We start from the raw sequence: 20,294 nt of genomic DNA on the forward strand, positions 1-20,294 counted from the left end.
TAAGGGGTCGCGGCATTAGGAAGGTTGAGAACCGCTGCTCTAGACTCTATGGAAACCAGCTGATGACTACTAATAGACGGTCGGACCACCTAAGTAAAACCTAGAACTTGTCAAATTTCAGCATGTATCAGAATCATACGGAAAAATTGTCAGAACACATATTTCTGGGCCCCATCCTTAGAGGTTCTGATTCAGGAGGTGAGAAATGGGGCCCAAGACCTTGCAAGTTCCCAGGTGAAGCTAACACTGCTGAGTGAAGGCCCACACGTTGAGACCAGCTGCCCTGGATACCACCTGGTTAACAGTGATTATGCAAACATAAAATTAAGTTTTTCTCACAGTTGTTAGACTGTGAGAAGAAATACACCCCTTTCAATTGTTTAAAGATTTTTTTTTTCCATTGGCAAAAATAAAATGCTACATAGCAACATACTTTATACTTGGTCTAAACTGAGGTCTAGCGCGCCCAGAAATTTCCCGGAGCTTTATCATGATTCCTGGAGGCAGCCTGATCCGGGGCAGGTCAAAGTAGCTTCCGATTGGAGGCACGAGGACGTCAGAGGGGTAGGTGAATTCTCTGTCTTCCTCGATGGTCAGAGGCAGTGGAGACGGGCTTGGAGTAAGGGCAGGGGAGATGACGCCATTGGCCTCCACCTGCCACTGGCACCTGAACAGACAGAAAACAGGTTCTTCATTTCCTGTTTGGGAAGCCACTTAAAGTTGGCAGATAAAGCAAACATATGAAGGTTCCTATTATGTGTTAAGTATTACTATTTATCAAAACTTCTCCAGAGGCTAAAGAAAAATGAGCTTGTTATACAAAACCACATCTTTGGGAATCTACCTCCTCCCCAACAATTTATTATGAAAACTTAGAAATATATAGAAAAGTTGAAAGAATTACATGGTGAACACCCATATACCCATCCCCTAGATTCTAGAATAAACATTTTGCTATGTTTGCTTTAGCTCCCATCTGCCCAGCCTTTTGGGGAGCCTTACATTTAATTACACAATATTTGGGCTGGAGAAAAGCTTGCGCAGATCAAGGCTGCAATTTCAAATTTAGTCAGGTATGGGCCAGAAGGCACTTTGGTGTAATTTTCATTTTATTTCTTAGACGCGATGACACCCATGGGATTGTCAGGCAGGAAGCACTGTCAGCTGGGAAATGTCCTAAAAGTGGTTCTCCACATAATTTCCTTTTTCCTTTGTGAGCAAAAGGAGCCCCGTTTGAGCCTTTTGTTACCTTTGTAAAAGTTTGGACCGCAAGAGCTCCTGACACGCTTCTTCTTCTTTGGTGATTTCTGGTCCGTTATACAGGATTCTTAACATGGAACAAGCCAACACAGACAGGCCTAGCGCCAGGTCGACCAGAAAGGGCAGGCCTCCGGACACATCCTCCGAAGACTCCTACGATGCAGACGGGGGCAAACCACACTGGTCAGTGATCACGGGGACCCTTCCACCTGCGCTCACCATGCTACACTGTCCCCAACCATAGGGGCTCACAGAGCAGTACTGGGTATCACGGCTATGGGGCACAGGGACAGCACCCAGCACCATGAGCAGATAGATGGTGGCACGGGAATGACCACAGAGTGAAATTTCAACCAGTTCTGGAGAGAGAAGAGCCGATAAGACTCCATATTAGAAACAGCACGATTCTTTGGGTATTCCTCTCAGCTGTGCCTCGCTGGGTATAAATCACTATTTTGTTTTGTCATCTCCATCCTGTGCTCGCACCAAGATGTTGTCAATGATTACACTGAATTCATTCATTAAATACTGAGTGTCTACTTTGTACCAACCATTGTTCCAGGTGCCTGAGATACAGCAGAGAGAAAAACAAAGATCCCTGCCCTCACGGAGCTTCCATTCTAGCAGAGAATTCCACTCTACACAGTCTTCACTTGCTTAAACTTAAGCAACCTCCCAGTTTAACGTATGTTTTACAAATCAGGCAACTTGAGGGGTAAGTAAACTCCTATTACTCCCTCTCTCATTTTTTTTCCAAGTGGGAAGATAATTTTATTTGGGGGGCGGGTGTAGAAACTGTTGGCCACTGCTAAAAAGAGTAGATTAAACCTATAGACAGCATATAACATGAGTAATTAATCAGCGACAGACCTAGACTAGCAAGAAAAGCCTTTGGGAACCGAATGAAAATCATCTGATCCTACTACTCTTAAAATCCCGAATCCAAGTGCTTACTTCTATTAGGTGTTCGAGCCTTCTCTGCCCTATGGAAAGATGCTGGAGGCAGATCACCTGTCCAGGCTTTGAAGACAGAGGCCCTAGCAATGGGGTCTCTGTGCTGCTGAACTGATTTGAGGTCACAGCTAATTTTACTCCTACTGTAAAACAGCTAATTTTACAGTCACCACTACTGACTAATTAGTTGCCTACTGTTGCAACATGGAAGAGATGGATGAAACAGGAGCTCATATTTTGCCCTGTTTCCAAGGCAAATATGATTTGTGTAACCAAGGCACAGAGGAGAATGGACATTATGTCCACAGCAGTTAGATTCAAGTACCTGAGCGCGAACTGTGCAAGCAAAGCCCCACATAGCTTTATCAGGAGTGTTGTGTTCACGGCCACTTCTCATTTCAAAGGAGAAGGTGACTGTATCTCCTTCCACCTTAAAATTTAAGGGGGGGAAAATGCACTTTAAAAACAAGACACACACTTTTCAAGAGAGCAATGAATTTCAGAGATTTACTTTCAAAAGGACCATCAATATTTCACTCCCTTTCTCGCTTGCTTTTTAAATTCACATTCCATCCCATCCCATTTGGACACCAACCTTTCAGGTCAGTCTCCTGACCAGGGAGCTTTGGGGACAAAGGCATCTGTGAAATGGGTCACAACGGCCCAATAACAGAATCAGAGTAAAGATGATTCAAATCTTGAGCATAATTGCAATACATTCCTCAGATTTCTATTCTTTCTGCCCCTCCTCCTCTTTCTACTTCACCTCCTCACGTGTGCCAATAAGGCAGGCAAACGGCCAGTCTCTGAAGAACACAGAGAGAGCTAGGAGACCTTGCTCTGTGTTGTAGAGCCAGCACCATGAGTAAGAAACAAAAGGCAGGAGATCACAAAACAGTTAACAGTGTGCTGACTCAGCTTTGGATGCATCCGGACTACCCATTCCCACCTGCCGGAGGTAATTTGCTGTCTGTAACTGAATGAGAGATGCGACATAATGCATGTGAGATAAAGGCTCCGGGAACAGGCTTTTGAGAGGTTTGGGGTGTTAGTGGGCATTTCAGTTCATACTCATATTCTAGGTTGTAGTCCAAGGGCCCAGGTGACAAAGTGTGGCTCAAATTTCATCAGTCTGAGAATGGATCATTATTTTTGCTCCACAGGCCGAAGTTCATTTGAAAATATTGATTCCACATTTTTAAACTTCAATGGCCCTGTGGTTCTAGGATACCCATCCTAACAGAGTCGAGAGAAGAAGTAAGCTGAAAGAACTCGCAGTCCTTTTAACGGACAGGGAAGGAAATGCTGTGATGCCCTTAGTCCATGGAGTAGATATGGACACAAGTGCTACAATGGACATGGGTCGGACGCCCCACGAGTGAAAGGAGGGTCCTTCTACGAAGCAGTGACTTTACAGGCCTGGCCAGGCCACCCCACTTCAACAAAAGCCCCCATGGCAAACTCTTTCTGGAGTTCTGGGTAATACTTGGACCCATGAGGAATATAAGTTCATTTTTCTTTTCTAGGAAGCAAATGGGACCGGATACCATACCTTCACCAAGTCTTTCGGCCAGCCAGTTCCTAAGACACTACGGCTGCCATATCCCAGTGTATTGCCGCCATACTCAGCAACCTTCCTACTGTTTGTGTTAGGGCCCGCATATATCACCAACTTCAAAACAGAAAATAGACTGTTAGACTGTAAAAGAAAAACAAAAACAACATCTACAAATAAAAAGGCTGCAGAAAATGTGTGTTTAAAAATACATTCATAACCCGTCACTGGTGTCATTATAATATAACTAATATCTCCTGATTTTTTTTTTTAAGATACAATGAATACTCTAGTTTGGGTGCAATCAGCCATTGGTATTTCCAGGGCAGCCACAGAATAATAAATATTATCACAATTTAATTGACTTGGGGACCTCACATTAAAATAGTTATGCTCAACTATTTTATATATATATTTAAATACTATTTTAATCCTAATGACATATAACTCATTAATAACAGATACAGTTTGCCCCTTAAATCCTCCCCAAAATTAATAATGTGAGCAAATACAGGTGAAAAGATGGTTATATCTAATACAACAACAAAACCAAAGCAAAACAAAAACCTCAATGAATGAGGATTTTTAAAAATGCAACAAATTGAAAATAAGCCATATAGTTTTAGGATATTGCTTAATGGTATAAAAAGAAAATGACACAAATTTGGGCCAGAAAGGGGGCTGTTTCTCCTTGGGTCAGTTTTCATGTATCGATACTTTTCTTCAATAAAGGCTATTCCTTAATATCCAATTAACCGACTTTCTCATGTGCAGGAAGAGCATTTAGGGGTCCTCTGGCACCCAGCTCCTCTCACAGGAAGTATAAGGCTCTGGCTTCTGTAAATAACCAACCCTGTCTCCCAGGGTGCGCTCTGACGGCCTCTGACTGTGTAAGAGAGATCGGCTGGGATCGCAAAGCTGCACTTTTGGCCCTGGACACTTAACATCCTGTGACTTCTTACCCCTTTGGACCTTTGCTGACACCAGCCAGGGACCACTGGCAAAGTAAATTTACTTCTGTTCCTGCAGTGAGTGGCCCTGTGCCTCCACATTTAACAGTCTGCTGCGGTGTAGGTTAGCACACACCAGAAGATGCGAATGCTGGCTTTTAAAGGAGAAACAGAATGACACTAACTAAAACGGCAACCCCTTCCATTTCCGTTTTAAATAGGTCGTCTGAATCTAGGAAATGGGGGTAGCTGATGTCAGGAGCTATGAAGTGGGGTAGACCGTGCCAGGACATGTATTTATGAAAAGTCCACCAAAGACTATTTTCTAGATTCTCTTGCTTCCAGCTAAGGTGAGTTTTGGGGGGCAAGTCTTAAACCCCTCTGGACATCTGGGAATCTTCACTATCCTAAAAGATAATGGGGAAGAGGGTCCTATAATTTGCCCGGTAATGTATTTTGCCATCTCACAGTATACACAGTTAAGAAGTCCTCTATTTATAACCTAAAACTCGCCCCTGGTGGGAGTTAAGTCCATTTGCCCTTACACAGTTCACACAGGAAAGCTATAATAGATAGTTAACAATCTATATAAAAACAGTCCTGTGTATATACAAAGCTATTAGATAATCCTTCAGATTTTTTAAAATGTTACATATCACAATTTCATTAGCCTTTCCTCGTAAGTTCAACATGATGGTTTACAATGCAACAATTATAAACAGAAGAGAATACTTCAAGCCCTAAAATGCTTCCTTCTACTTATAATTGTCCAGTCGCCAGGTTGGAAACTACACTTCCTCAAAAATCTATGTGGGGGGTGACTAGTTAGCTCAGCTGGCTACAGCGTGGTGATGATAATATCAAGGTTGCTGGTTCGATACCCACATGGGCCACTGTGAGCTGCGCCCTCTCTAAAAGAGTCAACTATGCCATTGCAGCATGAAAGCAATGTGTAACCAAGGACCATGGCTGTTCCTCAATAAAAATCAATCAATCAATCAATCAATCAATCAATCAATCTCTGTGGGCCCTGAGGTAAGGGCAAAGAATAATTCAATAAACATAAGCAGATCCTAACATACCTGAAAACCCTTCTAAAGGCCACCTTCTCCCAAAAGATACATGAGAAGCGCCAAGAATTGGGCAGTAAGGCCTTTCTAGATGAGTGGACACACACATCTACAGAAATTCCAAGCACAGAGGGAAGGCAGGAGGTAGGCAGAATGGAAAGGAAAACTTCCTTCAACTCGGTCTAAACTTTGAAAGCTTACAAAAGCCCACTTTCAACATGTCATTAAAACACTGTCCGTAGATTGCAGAGGTGCCGGCTTTGGACCCCCCAATCACTACCCTACAAGGCATCATCATCATCTTAGGAAACTTCTCCTAAGAGATGTCTGCAGACAGAAATAAGTCAAGGATGGCGACCAGAAGCAAAGAAAAATAAGAAGCCTCTAAGAAGTCAGTTTATCAAAGGTGGAACCAGTATTAGGCAGGTCTTGCTTACTTTGTCATAGTCATATTGTGAAGAGCACCTGCTATCAAATCTAAGATACAGGCAGCGAGCCCCCGGAATATGGACAGTTTCTTTAAATTTGTAGTTGTCTCTGACAGGGTGGACCGTTTCCACAGTCTTCCCAGCAGCCCAGGGAGCAGGGATCTTCAAACCAGTGAGAAAGCCTGGCTCTTCCTTCTCTTCCAGCATTCTAAAACCAGACACAAAGAAAGTGATGGAGCTTGGCAGCACAGACAGGAAGAAGAAAACACGTACACAGTGAAACACAAAAGGTTAAGAAATTACGCTTTAGTTTTCCACCGCATGCAGTGTGACCACAGTGTGGCTTTCGAACGCTTGGTATCACTGGCGATCAGAAACATTGAAAAAATTCCTATATGTAAGGTTCTTTTTCCTTTTTTGTTGTTACACAACATATTTGCATTCCCGCTCCCCACTCTACCCCATTTCAAGAGGGAAGCCCAATTCACATCCAGGAGAGGACCTGGTCCACTCTCATTTAAAGTCACTCAGGAAAAAAAAGATACTGTAAGGGACCTTTAAGACTGGCCACTTTTCAAGCCCCACAGGATTAGAGTCCTATAAAGATTCCTTTTGTTGATATCTAAAGGTCAATTGTGGAAAACTCCATGAATCTACACCACTACTTTTTACTGTAATTTTTACTAAAGGAAAGTACCTTCAAAGTTCCTCTTATCTACTGTAATTGAACTCTCAAACACTTCACAGGCCCACGGGTGTGGAATACAAGCTCCTATATGCTGCACTTAGCTGTTGTAGAATTCTCTTACTCTCTTTAGCTGGGCTATCCAATACGGTAGCCACTTGGTCAAATGTGGCCATTTAAATTGAATCAGAATTAAAGACAGTTTAAAATTGAATTTCTTGGTCACATTAGCTACACTGCAAGTGCTTGGTAACAGCACGTGGCTGTGGCTGACAGTCCTGGACAACAGAGATACAAGTTTTCATCGCTGCACAAAGCTCCCTGGGACAGCAAGACTGCTCCAGAGAAAGCCACAGTCCTTCCTTCCTGCTCAGTGCTTTGAAAGGCAGCTTTAGTGAGATGTAAGTGACATGGAATAAATTGCACAACGTAAAGTGTACAACTTGGTAAGTTTGGGCATTTGTATACCCCGTGAAGTCTCCTCCTCCTTGGAAATCCAGGCGAGCATGTCTTTTCTTTCCGTCACTAGAAATTAGTTTGTGTTTGTTAGAGTTTTATGTATGTAAAACGTATTTTGGGAGGGATCTGGCTTCTTTCGCTCAGCTACATAGTCTAAGATTCACCCATGTTGTTGAATACCCATAGTTTATTCGTTATTGTTGCTGAGCAGGATTCCATCACATGGATGTGCTGTCATGTGCTTATCCCTCCTTCCCCTGTTGATGGGCATTTGGGTTGCTTCTTGTTTTGGGGCTATTCCAACCAAAGCTATATGACCTTCATGCACAATTCTTTGGAAGGATCGATTCATTCTTTTCTCTTGTGTAAATACCAAGAAGTGAAACAGCTGGGTCACATGGTTGGTGTATGTTGACTTTTTAAGAAACTGTCAAACGTCGGCCAAAGTCACAATGTTTTCCATCCCCATGATTAGTATAGGGCAATTTGTCCATTCTGAACTGCTCTCTTGATCTGTGGGGAAATTTATCCTAACCTGTTCCTATAGTAACTCTACAAAGCAATTCTACAATTATCTGTAAAATCTTGACTCTGAATTCTCCTCCTTTTTCCAGTTAGAGAGTCCTTGCTAAAAAATCATTTTGTAGAAGGTGCACTCGGCTTTCACCAGAAGAAAACAAGGCGGGGGTTCCTGCAAGCAAGCAGCATCCTCACCTGTCATCGGGGACCAGCCTGCCCTTCTGGTCTGAGGCACCACATGGGGAACAGCCCAACTCGGCAAAAACGGGACACTGGGTTTTAAGCAGCAAAGCCGTCTGAAACACAAAACCATCATCACGCCCTAAAGTGCTGACTGTCGGTTATCTGGATGGTACCAGAGCCACACTTGGAATTCTCACTTAAATTGTCTTTTTGTCCTCTTTCGCTAAGAAATGCTTTGCTACTGTGGCCACTGAACATCACTTTATTTAACATTAGAATGGAGCATATTTATATTGGTTACCCATAGCCAGCAAGGACTCAGGAGGCTCAGTATCATATGGGGATCTCGGTAACATTGTAGGTTAGCATGTTTACAGCTGACCAGCAATAACACTTGCTAAAACACTGTAGTCATTTAGTCAAACAAATGAAATGTTTTCCCTTACTATTTCAGTTTATTTTTATTCTTTTAGATTTTTTTATTGGGGAATTGGGGGATGGGACCAGACAAGTTGTTGTTCTTCAGTCTTCGTTGTGGAGGGCGCCAGTCGCCATCTGGCTGCCCGTCAGCAGCTCATGGCCTCTAAGCTCAAGGTGCTGTATTTGATCTTAGTTGTGGGTGGGTGTAGCCACCATCCCATGCGGGAATCGAACCAGCAGCCTTGTTGTTAAGAGTGCATGCTCTGTCCACTGAGCCATCTGGTGACAGCTCAGCTCAAGGTGCCGAGATGAGTCTTAGTTGCAGGTGGGCATCGCCACCATCCCACATGGGAGTCGAACCCGGCAGCTTTGTTGTTAAGAGCTCATGCTCTATCCACTGAGCCATCCGGGCGGCAGCTCAGCTCAAGATGCTGAGTTCAGTCTTAGTTGCGGGTAGGTATAGCCCACCATCGAACAGACAATCTTGTTGTTACACCAGCTGAGCCATCCTGCCAACCTATTGGCAACTCAGTGACAGCTGAGCTCGAGCGCAGCGTCACTGGCCCATGTGGGAATTGAACCAGCGGCCCTGTGGCTCAGAGCTTGCACTCTTAAGCCAACTCTTAACCAACGAGCCACTCGGCCGGCCCTATTTCAGTTTATTTTTAAGACATGATAGTTTTCTTCATCCCATCACTATTTCCCTTGGCTTCTGAAAGACATGGTTATATGTAATCTGCCATCAGTGAATGCCCATGGCCGCCATGAGAAGGGGTTGGCAGAAGGGCAGTTGGCTTTGGCACACCAGGGGTCATACCTGACTGGTATAGAGAACCAGCTGTACTAGCTGAGGCATCAGGGCATCGGCCATGGTCAGAGTCTGCAAATTTGGATGCATCAGGGAGGTCAGTAACACTGGAAGAAGGTGACCAAGCATAGTAGCCTTAGTAACTTGTTCCAAGCCTTTTAACCTACAAAAAGTTCAAGAAAACACACAGCTTAAGCAATTCCCAATCATACAAAGAAGCAACTGACATCACCTTACCTGACAAATTCTCTCAACCCGCATTTCCTTGAACTAGCTAAGCACTATGGTTCCAGCAATTCAGTCCACAAATGTCCCACCTTCTACCACTGAGGGAGATAACAGAAATCTGTCATAGGTTTCACTTTCAACCCATGATTTTTGCCAAAACAAAGTTTACATGGTGCATTTCATGGCACCTTTATATGGGTCCTAAGATGCCAAAGGCCACTCTAGGTAGTTACCACCTGCAAAGTTCCTTGGCTCTGGGAACTTGGCTCTGACTGTGCTGCCTGAGTCTCGTGACAGCGAGAAAATGAAGAGCTTCAACCCCAAGTCGCCTGCCCACGGCCGGGCTACCTGCTTCTGGCCTAGAGAAACTGGCTCACAGCAGGCACAGTGGCACGCAGGTTTTTAATTTGTCTTTCAGGCCACATTCTTTTCCCCACCCGGTTTTACTAAGATCTAATTGACATGTAACATTGTATAAATTTAAGCTGAACATAATGATTTGATATATCTACATATTGTGAGATGATTACCCAATATCCTAATCTGCTAGAAGATATATGTGACTAGAAGATATATATGCTAGAAGAAAGATGTGGGTTATGTATATTCTCTAAGACGACCTAGGAGACTGGGGTTGGAGCCAGGAGCAGAGCTGACGCCTCCCAGGCTCTCAGACTGTACCACGGGCCAGCAGTGGACCCTACCTGCCTGGACAAGCCCAAATTTGACGCCTATCTGGATTACATTGTTCTCAGTTCCCACCTACTCTCTGGGAGTGGCCAAGAGATGGGGACATGGGGACAGCTAGGGTCACTGGAGGAAAAGTTAACTCTGCAGGATTGTTCTAGATCGGCAGCTCTAACATCAAAATCGTTAACACATAGAGCATGGCAGTCGTCTCTAACAGCAAACCACAGCAGGAATTTTAATGGGGGGAGCTGAGAAAGAGCCTTATGACTAGGAATGAGAAGTTTACCCTCTATATAGGTCACTCCGGTATCTGAAGAAGTAAAATTACAGTAAAATCTTGAGGTATCATGTCAGTGTCAACTTGTGCATCGTAGTTAATATTCCGTGTCACTCAGCCATTTTTCCTTCCCTGAGGTACTTATCATGAGTCACTAAGTGCACACGGTGCTGAGCTAGATACCTGAAGGAAAGGCCGGTTTAGGCGTAATGATGGTGAAGGCCCAAAGGTCAGAGGCAGTGCTGCCCCCCACAACCCTGCTGCCCTGAGATGATGGCTGTGAGCCCAATCGCACTTAAAAGCACCATTAAAGAGTTCAATTGCACTTGGTTTTGAAACACTTGCCGTTTCAACCTATTCTCACAACACTCCCTCTGTATGAAGCGAACCACTGACGCTCTGTTCTAAGAGATTCTGCTTTTGTAAACAAACCCTTCTTCCTGGAGGGCAGCAGGTCCCAGTTCTCAACCCATTTCCTCACCTCTGCTCACGGTCAGCTATGTCACTATTTATGAGGGCAGTTGTGACCTGCTGTAGCATTTCCAGCACTTCATCGCATCCAGTCAGGATCTGGGTGGCAAGAGCCAAAATACTGACCTTTAGTTCCTAGGTAGAAAATATCATAATGTTATTTTTAAGCTTTGTGACGAATATACGCTCACAATGACAACATGAAATGGCGTCTTTTATGATGCATTTCCAAATTAAATAATGAGGTGGCCAGAAGAAGCCCAAAGCAGTAAGGTCCGCTAGGATGGCAAGAAGCAGTTTGATTTGGGAGGCTAAGGTCGGGAGTGCTGACAGAAATACGCAGTATTTCCCGGGGAGCACACCGAGTCCCCAGGAGAAAAGCCATTTCTCCCATCCCCTCCAGCACAAGAGAGCTTCCGGTGGCCAGCCCAGAAACTGCCCAGGTGGACGCTTGCCTTGAGTGGTATGAGGATAGCTAAAGAGAAAAACAGAACAGTAAAAGGCGCGTGTATAGGCGGTGAATAAAATGAGACAAAAACACAACATTCTGAAACAGTACAAGTGACCTTTTTACTTAAGGTTTTAAGCCATTACACTTGAAAGTAAGCACGTTAAAAAAATTCAATTAAAGTCGCAGGCAGTTATAGACTATTAAACATTAAAAATAACTATTAGAGAGTTTGTGGGAGACAAATACTAAATAATGTGTTCAGAAACACTAGTTAAGATCATAGAAATGTTTAGTTTACGATTATTTTCTATTAAAAAATACAAACTAACTGTTTAGATGAGATCTGTGTTTTTTGTCCCCCCCCCCTCCCCCCAAGAAATACTAGACAACACTGCCTAGTCTGCCTTCACCAAGAGTATTTGTTTCCATGGGTTAATTAAGAATTTATAAAATGTAGCCTTTCAAACAGAGAACACTGGTTTTCATTGCGGGAATTTTCTGGGGTCTTATTTTTGGTATCAAAGTGTTTTGTGGGGGAATCAAGGTATTTTGATCATTAAGAGAAAAGGATTCTGAGCTGAGCAGACAAATCATAGTTTCGGTCGCAGTGATCACATGACTCATCAGCTACTGACTGCACACGGCGGGGGGTGGGGGTGGGGGGTCAGCAGTGGGCCAGGTGTCTCAGAGCCTCGTCTCTAATCCTCACACCCGCCTACAATACAGATGTTATTATTGTCCCTTTTTACTGATTAGGAAACTAAGGCAAGAGAAGGTAATAAATAGTATCGGCAATTTAAATGATTAATTCACACCTTTCTGCCTGTTTAAAAACTGATTACATAATGAGGTAAACTCATAAACATGAGCTAGCAGGTGTATGATTACATGCATAAAGGAGAAAGAAAAGGATAAACTCTATGGCTTTTATCTTTAATTATGGCTTCCTTGGTTAATTTTTCAGTGCATTTTAGTTGACATTTTAGGAAGAATCATTTATTGACTTCTTTAATTCTCCCACAAAGATGAATTTCTGAGGAACAATGCAAACAGCCTCTAGCATCCATCAAAATGATAATGGCCACTGCTATAAAAAAGTCTTTGATGGCTATAAATTGCCATGTGGGAACAAACTGAGTTCACACAGAAGCTAACTGAATAGTAATTATAGAAAATGAAATGAATTCTAGGTTTATAAAATAAATTGGTCAATATAAATAATTGTGAGATAATTCCAAGAAAATTATCACCTTTTTAAACTTACTTGAATCAAGACACTATAATAAACCAGCCAAAATGTCAAAATTGGTTAAAATGTTATGCTCCTGGGTTTATTTACATATTTATATATAAATAAAACTTTCAGGTGTGTATGAGATCACTTGTAAGTGCCATATTTTATAGTTCTTGAAAAAAGATGAAAATAAACAAAGGCACAAAAAGATTGACAGGAGCACATGGATGACACGTTATGAGAGTGTCACAAATATGGTAACTACTGTGCAATGACATAAAACTCTATGAAATGAGCGACCTAATATTACCTCTCACAAAAATATAAGCCACAAGGTGAAATCTGACATCATAATACACAGGAATTTAGCCACCTAAACTGTGCTTTACACACTAGGTAGAAAGCATCGTTAGAATAAAGCTTGGTGATTACCTGTACCTTCAATGTCTCTCCCTGCAAGGAGTTGTCACTGTCATCATTCTCATCAGGTTTAATCAAAATAGTGTTACTGAGAAGGTGGTTCTGAACTGCCATCAGATAGCGCAGGCAGGAGGATGCAGCCTTTAATACAAATAAGGGCATTTAAATGACCTAGATCCTACTGAAAGAAGGGATCATGTAATCCTCATGTTTTTAAAAGATTTCAACAAGGGAAGCAAAAGAGAAAGTACAGAAAACAGACCAAGTTAGTTTCTCAGGTGACTTATTTCTAAGCCTTTGATACATAATTTGACACATTGACCATAACTTTCTGCCTTCTACTATGGAATTCTCATTGATCACTCAGATACTTACTTGAATTTTTGCCTCTTACAAATTCTTCTTTCCCACCCTCCTTCCCCTCACACGTGTCTCCATGAGAGAAGACTCTACCCAGACCCTTAAAAGAATTTTTTGGTTCTTATCAGTCTGTGTAAAACACTGATAGTTTAGATAGAAAACAACGCTGAATTTAAAATCAAAACGGGAAGAAATCCTCACTATTTTAAACAAAACAAAAATATCCAAATTCAATCAAATAATTTATTGCAACACAACATGTAAAGCAGGAGGAGTAGTCTTTAGAGGAAGTATTTCTAGTGGATTTGTCTAGGTTTACATTTCTAGGACAAGCACAGTCATCCATGGACCTTCATCAATTAAGACTATCCTTGTAAAGTGGGTGCGTAAGTATGTTTTAAACAAACATACACCTCCACACAGTAAAATGAAAACAGGAACACTGTATACAATTTTGCTTTCACGAAACACATTTTTTACTTACAGGCACAGTTGAAAGGAGTTTTTGAAAATCATCTTTAGAGACAGTTTGGCACTTGGTGATTAAGATACAGGATTCTCGTACAACGATCTTCAGAATGTAGTGTAAAAGTTCATCATTTAGTCTTTAAATGCAGGAAAAACGTAACAATGAGATATGGATGGTTTAGTAATAAAAAGATACATTTTATACAACTGGTACAAGATGACAAAGATACAAAATTAAATGCTTCTGTACGTCAATCATCTTACTCAGCAATGATGCTAACAACCAGGTGTACTATCTAAATCAAACTTATAGAAACGAAACGGTGCCTAAGCACCTAGGCCAAGCAGTTTATAAACAGCAAAGAAACCAACACCTTTCTCCCCGCCGAGCTCTAAGCACCCTCACCCTTTCTCACAGACCAGCAATTGGGGTGACACCCGCCACCAAGATTTCTTAAACAAGCTCCATTCATTATTTCTGCAAAGCACGCTTTCTCCAGGCCCAAGTGGCTTTACTGATAAAACTGAACCATGCTTGTATCATTTCTTAGGGCAACAGTGGGATTTATCATCTTTCAAATGATCTGCAGTTCAGACTTGACATGCTATTTATATTAGATATTACGGGCGACTAAAATTGATCAGACACGTTTCAATGTAAACTGATGACTGAACAAAACACAAAGAAAACGCTAGCAGTGACTAAGATAACTGGCGTCACCTGTAGTGGTCATCATCCTCGCTGCCAAACCGGTTGTTCTGAAGCTGCTCAGCTAAGTTGGTGAGAATCACGTCCCGCAGTTGGGCGAGGCCACTGTTTCTCTCTCCTAACACAGAACAAAGCTCCGTCAACTACCCTGGTAATGACACTCAGAAAACTGATGCTATGAAAAAAAAAATACTTTAAACAATCAGGCTGTCGGCAACCTAGGGGCACCGGGCGTCTGTACTTACACAAGAAATGGCAGCAGGAACTACGTACATCACAACCCACCTGACTTTTTTTAACCAGTGCGTCCTGATTTACCTGTAGTTACTCCCCTGACATATCACCAAGTGTGATTTCTAACTCCTTGATGCTGCTTATACATGCAGTGTCTTTGACATGGTGGTTTTGGTATTGTTGTTTAGTCTAACTTTAAAAGTTGCATTTTAATAAGCCAGCATAGAATTCCCAAAGAAGTTTTATCTTTAACATTCATTAAACCTCTCCAGTCAGGTATATGACACTGGGCAGTGGAAATAGAAAGGTTCACAAAGCTTGAAGATACATAAAACACGGTCCCTGCTTTCAATCTGGTTGAAATATTGGCATATGTGCAGATACGTTTTTTAAATTAAGGCTAATTAATAGATATGAAGAAAAAAAATCTATTATCTTAATACCTAGTTGTTACCTTAGGGACAGAAAAAGAATGGTAGTTCAAGGATAATTCAAGGATAATTCTCACCTTCTGTTAAGACCAGCTTAAGTAAGTTATTGATTTCAGTTTCACCTGGGTACAAGATATTTAAACCAGAGCTGAAATGACAGAAAAGTCAAATAAGCTTTTAAACAAACATTCTAGAAAACAGAAACTTTATTTAAAATTTTATTAGAGGCCACTTTGGTTACATAAAACTCGGAGGTAAGTTTCATCACTAAAAAAGCAGTTGAACCTGAATCCACTGTCATCAGAGTCCAATCACCTCCCTGACAGTTTCCCTCTCCTATCTGTGAATTACCAACATAATTTACCTGAGGTCCCCTGCAGAATTGACTAAGGAGAATGAAGCCATAAAAGTCAGTGGAGTCAAGCTAGGCATATATGCAGATTGTGCCCCAAAAATCATTTGAAAGGGGGACTTCTTAAAAAAAATTATTTTATTTTATTGGGGAAAAGTGTTTTTTTCCAGGACCCATCAGCTCCAAGTCAAGTAGTTGTTTCAATCTAGTTGTGGAGGGCGCAACTCAGTGGCCCACGTGGGGATTGAACCAGCAACCTTGGTGCTATAAGCCTGCGCTCTAACCACCTGAGCTAACCGGCCGCCCTGAAAGGGGGACTTTCTAATTCTCAGCTCTTCCAAAAGGACAGAAAGAACCGTATTGCAAATGGCACCAGATTTCTTTTCTTTTTCTTGTTTTATGATTTAACATACAATAAAGTGCCCATATTTAAAGTGTACAATTTGATAAGTTGTGATATATGTGTACACCCATGAAAGCATCACCACAATCAAGACAGTGAACATACCCAGGAGGTTCCCCATGGCACTAGATTTTAATTTTTTGTCTTAGTACTCTCAACAGAAAGAGATCCAAAGTGTAATCTATTATGAAAGGGGAAAAAAATCACCCTCCTCTCGGCTCGCCCCTGTCCTACAGCGCTTCCAAACCAAGCACTCAGTTCTCTCTTGGTCACTAAATTATACTTGGTCACATGAAGGCTATATTCCTTGATACAAGTTCATCGCACTCAAAAAATATATATGGATAGATTACATAACAATAGAAAAGAGCCCATAAATTCTTCCGTCTTATCTAACAAGGCTTTAAGCAGATTTTAAAATTAAAAGGCTAACATTGTTGAGCACTTACTTTGCGTCAGAGCCTTATCATAATAAAATCTCACAAACCTACGCGGGTACAATTTTTAAGCCCATTTCTAGCTGAGGAGATGGAAGCCTCAAATCAAGGTCACGGCTAGTCAGTGGCAGAGCAAAGACTCGCACCCAGGTCTGCCTGCTGCCAAGGTCAGCTTGCTTCTTAACCACCTTGCCACACTCTCCCCCAAATGACATAAACATCTGCTTGCAAACCATCAAAATGTCCACATCAAGCGTATTTTCCTTTTGTTTTTTTAAGATCCAAACGGTGAGATGAGGAAATGAGTAAACGGATGCCTTGGGTCCTCTGGGAGTGGGGCCACAAACCCCTGCCCCATTAAAGCACCCTCTAAGCGTGAGGTCCTGGCTGGGACGGGGTCAGAGACATGGATGCTACCAGCTGGCCCAGAAGATGGCAACGCAGTGCACAGAAGCATTTTGCAGAGAGCACTAAAGAGTCATTTGCTGCTTACCTGATGGCAAGGCAGACTTCCTTCTGAATTTCAGGGCAAATGTGATCTTTTGGTGCCATCAACAACTGCCAAAGAAGCAATCCCGATCGTCGAATGATGTCTCGATTCCTTTCGGTTTGTGGGCTGAAGAAAAATTTAAACACCACCTACAGAAACATAAGGGGCATATCTAAGAACACTAATCCTACAGGGGATAAAATTATCCCTCCGAACATACATGGTAGATATTCTTATGAATAGATGCCTAGCTGAAATTTTAACCACAATCTCTTCTATTGTGTAATGGTATAATTATAGTAAATATTTCACATGTATTAATTGCAATGAGCTACATATGGCGATACTCCATTAACTGCCGTGCAATGAGTGTGATAATAATTCTAATTACAGGATTAGAACGTGGTGAGATGCAAGACATGAACGTTATTAAATTTTTCTTCTGGTAGAAATCAGCTGGTTGAAGCCAAGGCTGCTGTTTCTTTTTTCTCTATTATCTTATTTATCTCCAAAGTGTGCTTACCTGAAAGACAACGAGAATGCAGCGGATAATACAGGTGTCCCCGTTAACCATGGCCTTCTCCATAATGTCACAGATACTGCTAAGATGGTGTGCTTCGATTGGGTGCTGCTTGCCCAAGACACTTGTGATGGGAAGGTTTGGGTTGGTAGCAAGAAGATTGAGTTGGTGTATGCACATCGCACCAACGTGGTGCAGTAACTGGTTTATAACCTCATTCGTGGTTATAGCCTCTTCTAGAAGATGAAAAGGAAACTCAGTGAGGAAAGACATCTCCATGGGCGGCCCCCAAGGAACAGCCTTCTGACTTACAGAAGGTGCACATACACGAGGTGCGGATATCTTGGCTCTCATCTCCTCCCCAATGGGTGCTAGGGTGAAAACACTTGAGAATTTCCTTTTTATTTTAGAGTACAAGTAGCTTCCATCAGGGAGCCCTTTCTACATGCTTGACAACAAGCTAAATGCTTTACGTGCATTACCTTACAACATCATTATGAACTTAGGCTATTTTAGCCCTGTTTTATAAAGGAGTAAATCAAGAGTCAGAGAAGTTAAGTAACTCGCTCTAGATCACACAGCTACTAAAAATAGTAGAGCTAGGATTTGAATTCAGACCATCTCAGCTCAGAGCCCATGCAGGTAATTATTCTGGTAAAATCTCTATCTTCTATGGCTCCTTTATGGTAGAGCCCACCCCCACCCCTTCCGTGATCCAGAAATATCTCCTCTCACAATACCTCAACATTTTTATTTCATTTTTATTTCATTTCACAGCCTAAATAGCCATCAGTTCTACCCTTGTGAGGATTGACAAGCATCCTCTTATATAATAATAAATGCTTCATGGATGGTTATAGGCATTCAGGGAATGGAAGTGGAAATAACCCAAATAGGCAAAGTACAAAAAAAAGATTGGTTTCTTTTTATCTTTTTCATTAAAACAGCAGAAATGAACAACTTAAAAGGAACAGGAAAATAGGGAACCTGGAGAGGCAGGCCTGGGTGAAGGACCCTTAGAGCTGCAAAAGAATTGTGGGCAGTAGGAATTATGAGAAAAGGACTTCAGGAAACCAAAGGGAAGGTAAATGTTGCCAAAACTAAACCTTCCCATTGCGTATGAACCCTAAGGCCAGGCAGGGTCCCACTCTCTTCTGTGCCTTTTGAGTCCCTGATCTTATAACAATAGAACACAGGTTAGTATTATTCATGCTCACCAAAGATTTTGAAAGCCAGCTTTGGGATCTACCCAAATAGATGGGGTCTCTGGTTTTTACTGAGTGAGAAGGGAAGCCAGAGGAGGTGTCTGAGCAGAGTGATAGATCTGACTACTTCAGATTGTAAGGCTCTGGCTGTTACGTGGAGATGCGGGTAGAGGAGGGCAGCTGCGGAGGAAGGAGGAAGGCTGGTGAGGAGGCTACTATGCTAATTTGGGTGAAGAAGATGGCGGCCTAGACTAAAGTTGCAGCTGCACGGCCAGTGGAAGTGGCTGGATGTGGGATATATTTTGAAGGATGGAGCTCACAGGATTTGCAGATGTCCACTTGGGTGTGGGGTGTGAGAGGATGAGAGTCATAGAGAAATAACCCCAAATTTTTGGTCTGAGTATATGAAAAAACAGTGATTCATATACTGGAACTCAGTAGGTATAGATTTGGAGAGGAGGAGAAATTGGGAGTGTTTTTGACATGTTAAGCTGAAGATGCCTATTAGATATCCAAGTGGATGCGAATACATAGTCTCGAGTTCAGGCAGGAGGCTTGGAGATAAAAATTAAGGAGTTACTAATATACAGTTGACTTTCTCCTTTTCTTTTTGCTTATTTTTTTAGCACTTTATCAAGACAGAATAGATGAATTTCATGGTATGTAAATTATAAGTGCACAATTCAATGATTTTTAGTAAATTTACATGACTACCAAAATGAAGAATCAAAGCAGAGAAGTGACTACTGACCCTATAAAAGTTAAATTAATTATAAGAAGATATTACGAGCAACAATTAAGAAGCTTGGATAAAATGCACAAATTTCTAGAAAGACACAAATTACCAAAACTAACTTGAGAAGAAATAAAACATCTGAATAAATGCATAGCCTCAAAGTATCACCTCCCCGCAAATATTTATTAATTACTGTGGTGATTAACCTATGTCCACAAATTCTCTGATGCTTTTCCTTCTAGGAGGTGGAGCTTAATTCCCTCCTTCCGTGAGTGTGGGCTTAATGATTTGCTTCTAACAGAGTATGGAAAGAGAAAAGTGTAACGTTGCAGTGAAAAAAGCCGGCATTTAAACCAAGTGATCAATTGCAACATCACGGGCAGTAATAAGTCATGCTGATATCATGTACCCTGTAATGAGAAAAGCACTTCATCTCTGCAGTAACTTAAATCTGTAACTTCAGTTTAAAATGAGAAAACATCAGATAAACCCAAACTGTGGGACATTCTACAAAAATACCTGACCAGGACTCCTCAAAAGTGTCTTTTTCTGTTATGTAGGTAGGATAACTATCCATCTATGTCCCACCATCTCAACCTACTGTTGAGCCACTCTGATGATTTTTTTCTTTTCAGTCATTGAACTTTTCAAATCTAGAACTTCCAATTGGTTCTTTTTAAAAAATAATTTATTGGTTGAAATTCTCTATTTGTTTAATCATAGTCATCATACTTTCCTTTAATCTTTTAAATGTGGTTTCCTTTAGCTCTTTGAATATGTTTATAAAAGTTGCTTTAAAGGCCTCATCTTTAAGTCCAACATCTGAGTTTGGCCTGTGGCGCGTGTAACTACTGATTTCTCTGCTCAGTCTTTTTTTTTTTTTTTTT

General features: G+C 41.7%; 1 protein-coding gene across 1 annotated transcript in view; it reads right to left on the bottom strand.

The window, feature by feature from the left end:
- HECTD4 (HECT domain E3 ubiquitin protein ligase 4) overlaps positions 1 to 20,294 on the bottom strand; it is a 143,560-nt gene that overhangs the window by 80,566 nt on the left and 42,700 nt on the right. The window contains exons 12-25 of the mRNA XM_019641571.1: positions 17,470 to 17,702; positions 16,950 to 17,095; positions 15,342 to 15,412; positions 14,612 to 14,717; positions 13,907 to 14,027; positions 13,075 to 13,203; positions 10,968 to 11,092; positions 9,301 to 9,454; positions 8,076 to 8,176; positions 6,227 to 6,425; positions 3,767 to 3,886; positions 2,540 to 2,644; positions 1,250 to 1,413; positions 434 to 667 (exon numbers count right to left, since the gene is read on the bottom strand). Of these exons, the coding sequence (XP_019497116.1) occupies positions 434 to 667; positions 1,250 to 1,413; positions 2,540 to 2,644; positions 3,767 to 3,886; positions 6,227 to 6,425; positions 8,076 to 8,176; positions 9,301 to 9,454; positions 10,968 to 11,092; positions 13,075 to 13,203; positions 13,907 to 14,027; positions 14,612 to 14,717; positions 15,342 to 15,412; positions 16,950 to 17,095; positions 17,470 to 17,702 (2,008 nt within the window). The remainder of the gene's footprint in view (positions 1 to 433; positions 668 to 1,249; positions 1,414 to 2,539; positions 2,645 to 3,766; positions 3,887 to 6,226; positions 6,426 to 8,075; positions 8,177 to 9,300; positions 9,455 to 10,967; positions 11,093 to 13,074; positions 13,204 to 13,906; positions 14,028 to 14,611; positions 14,718 to 15,341; positions 15,413 to 16,949; positions 17,096 to 17,469; positions 17,703 to 20,294) is intronic.

This window comes from Hipposideros armiger, unplaced genomic scaffold (genome assembly GCF_001890085.2).
Source record: "Hipposideros armiger isolate ML-2016 unplaced genomic scaffold, ASM189008v1 scaffold_62, whole genome shotgun sequence".
Lineage (NCBI taxonomy): Eukaryota > Metazoa > Chordata > Mammalia > Chiroptera > Hipposideridae > Hipposideros > Hipposideros armiger.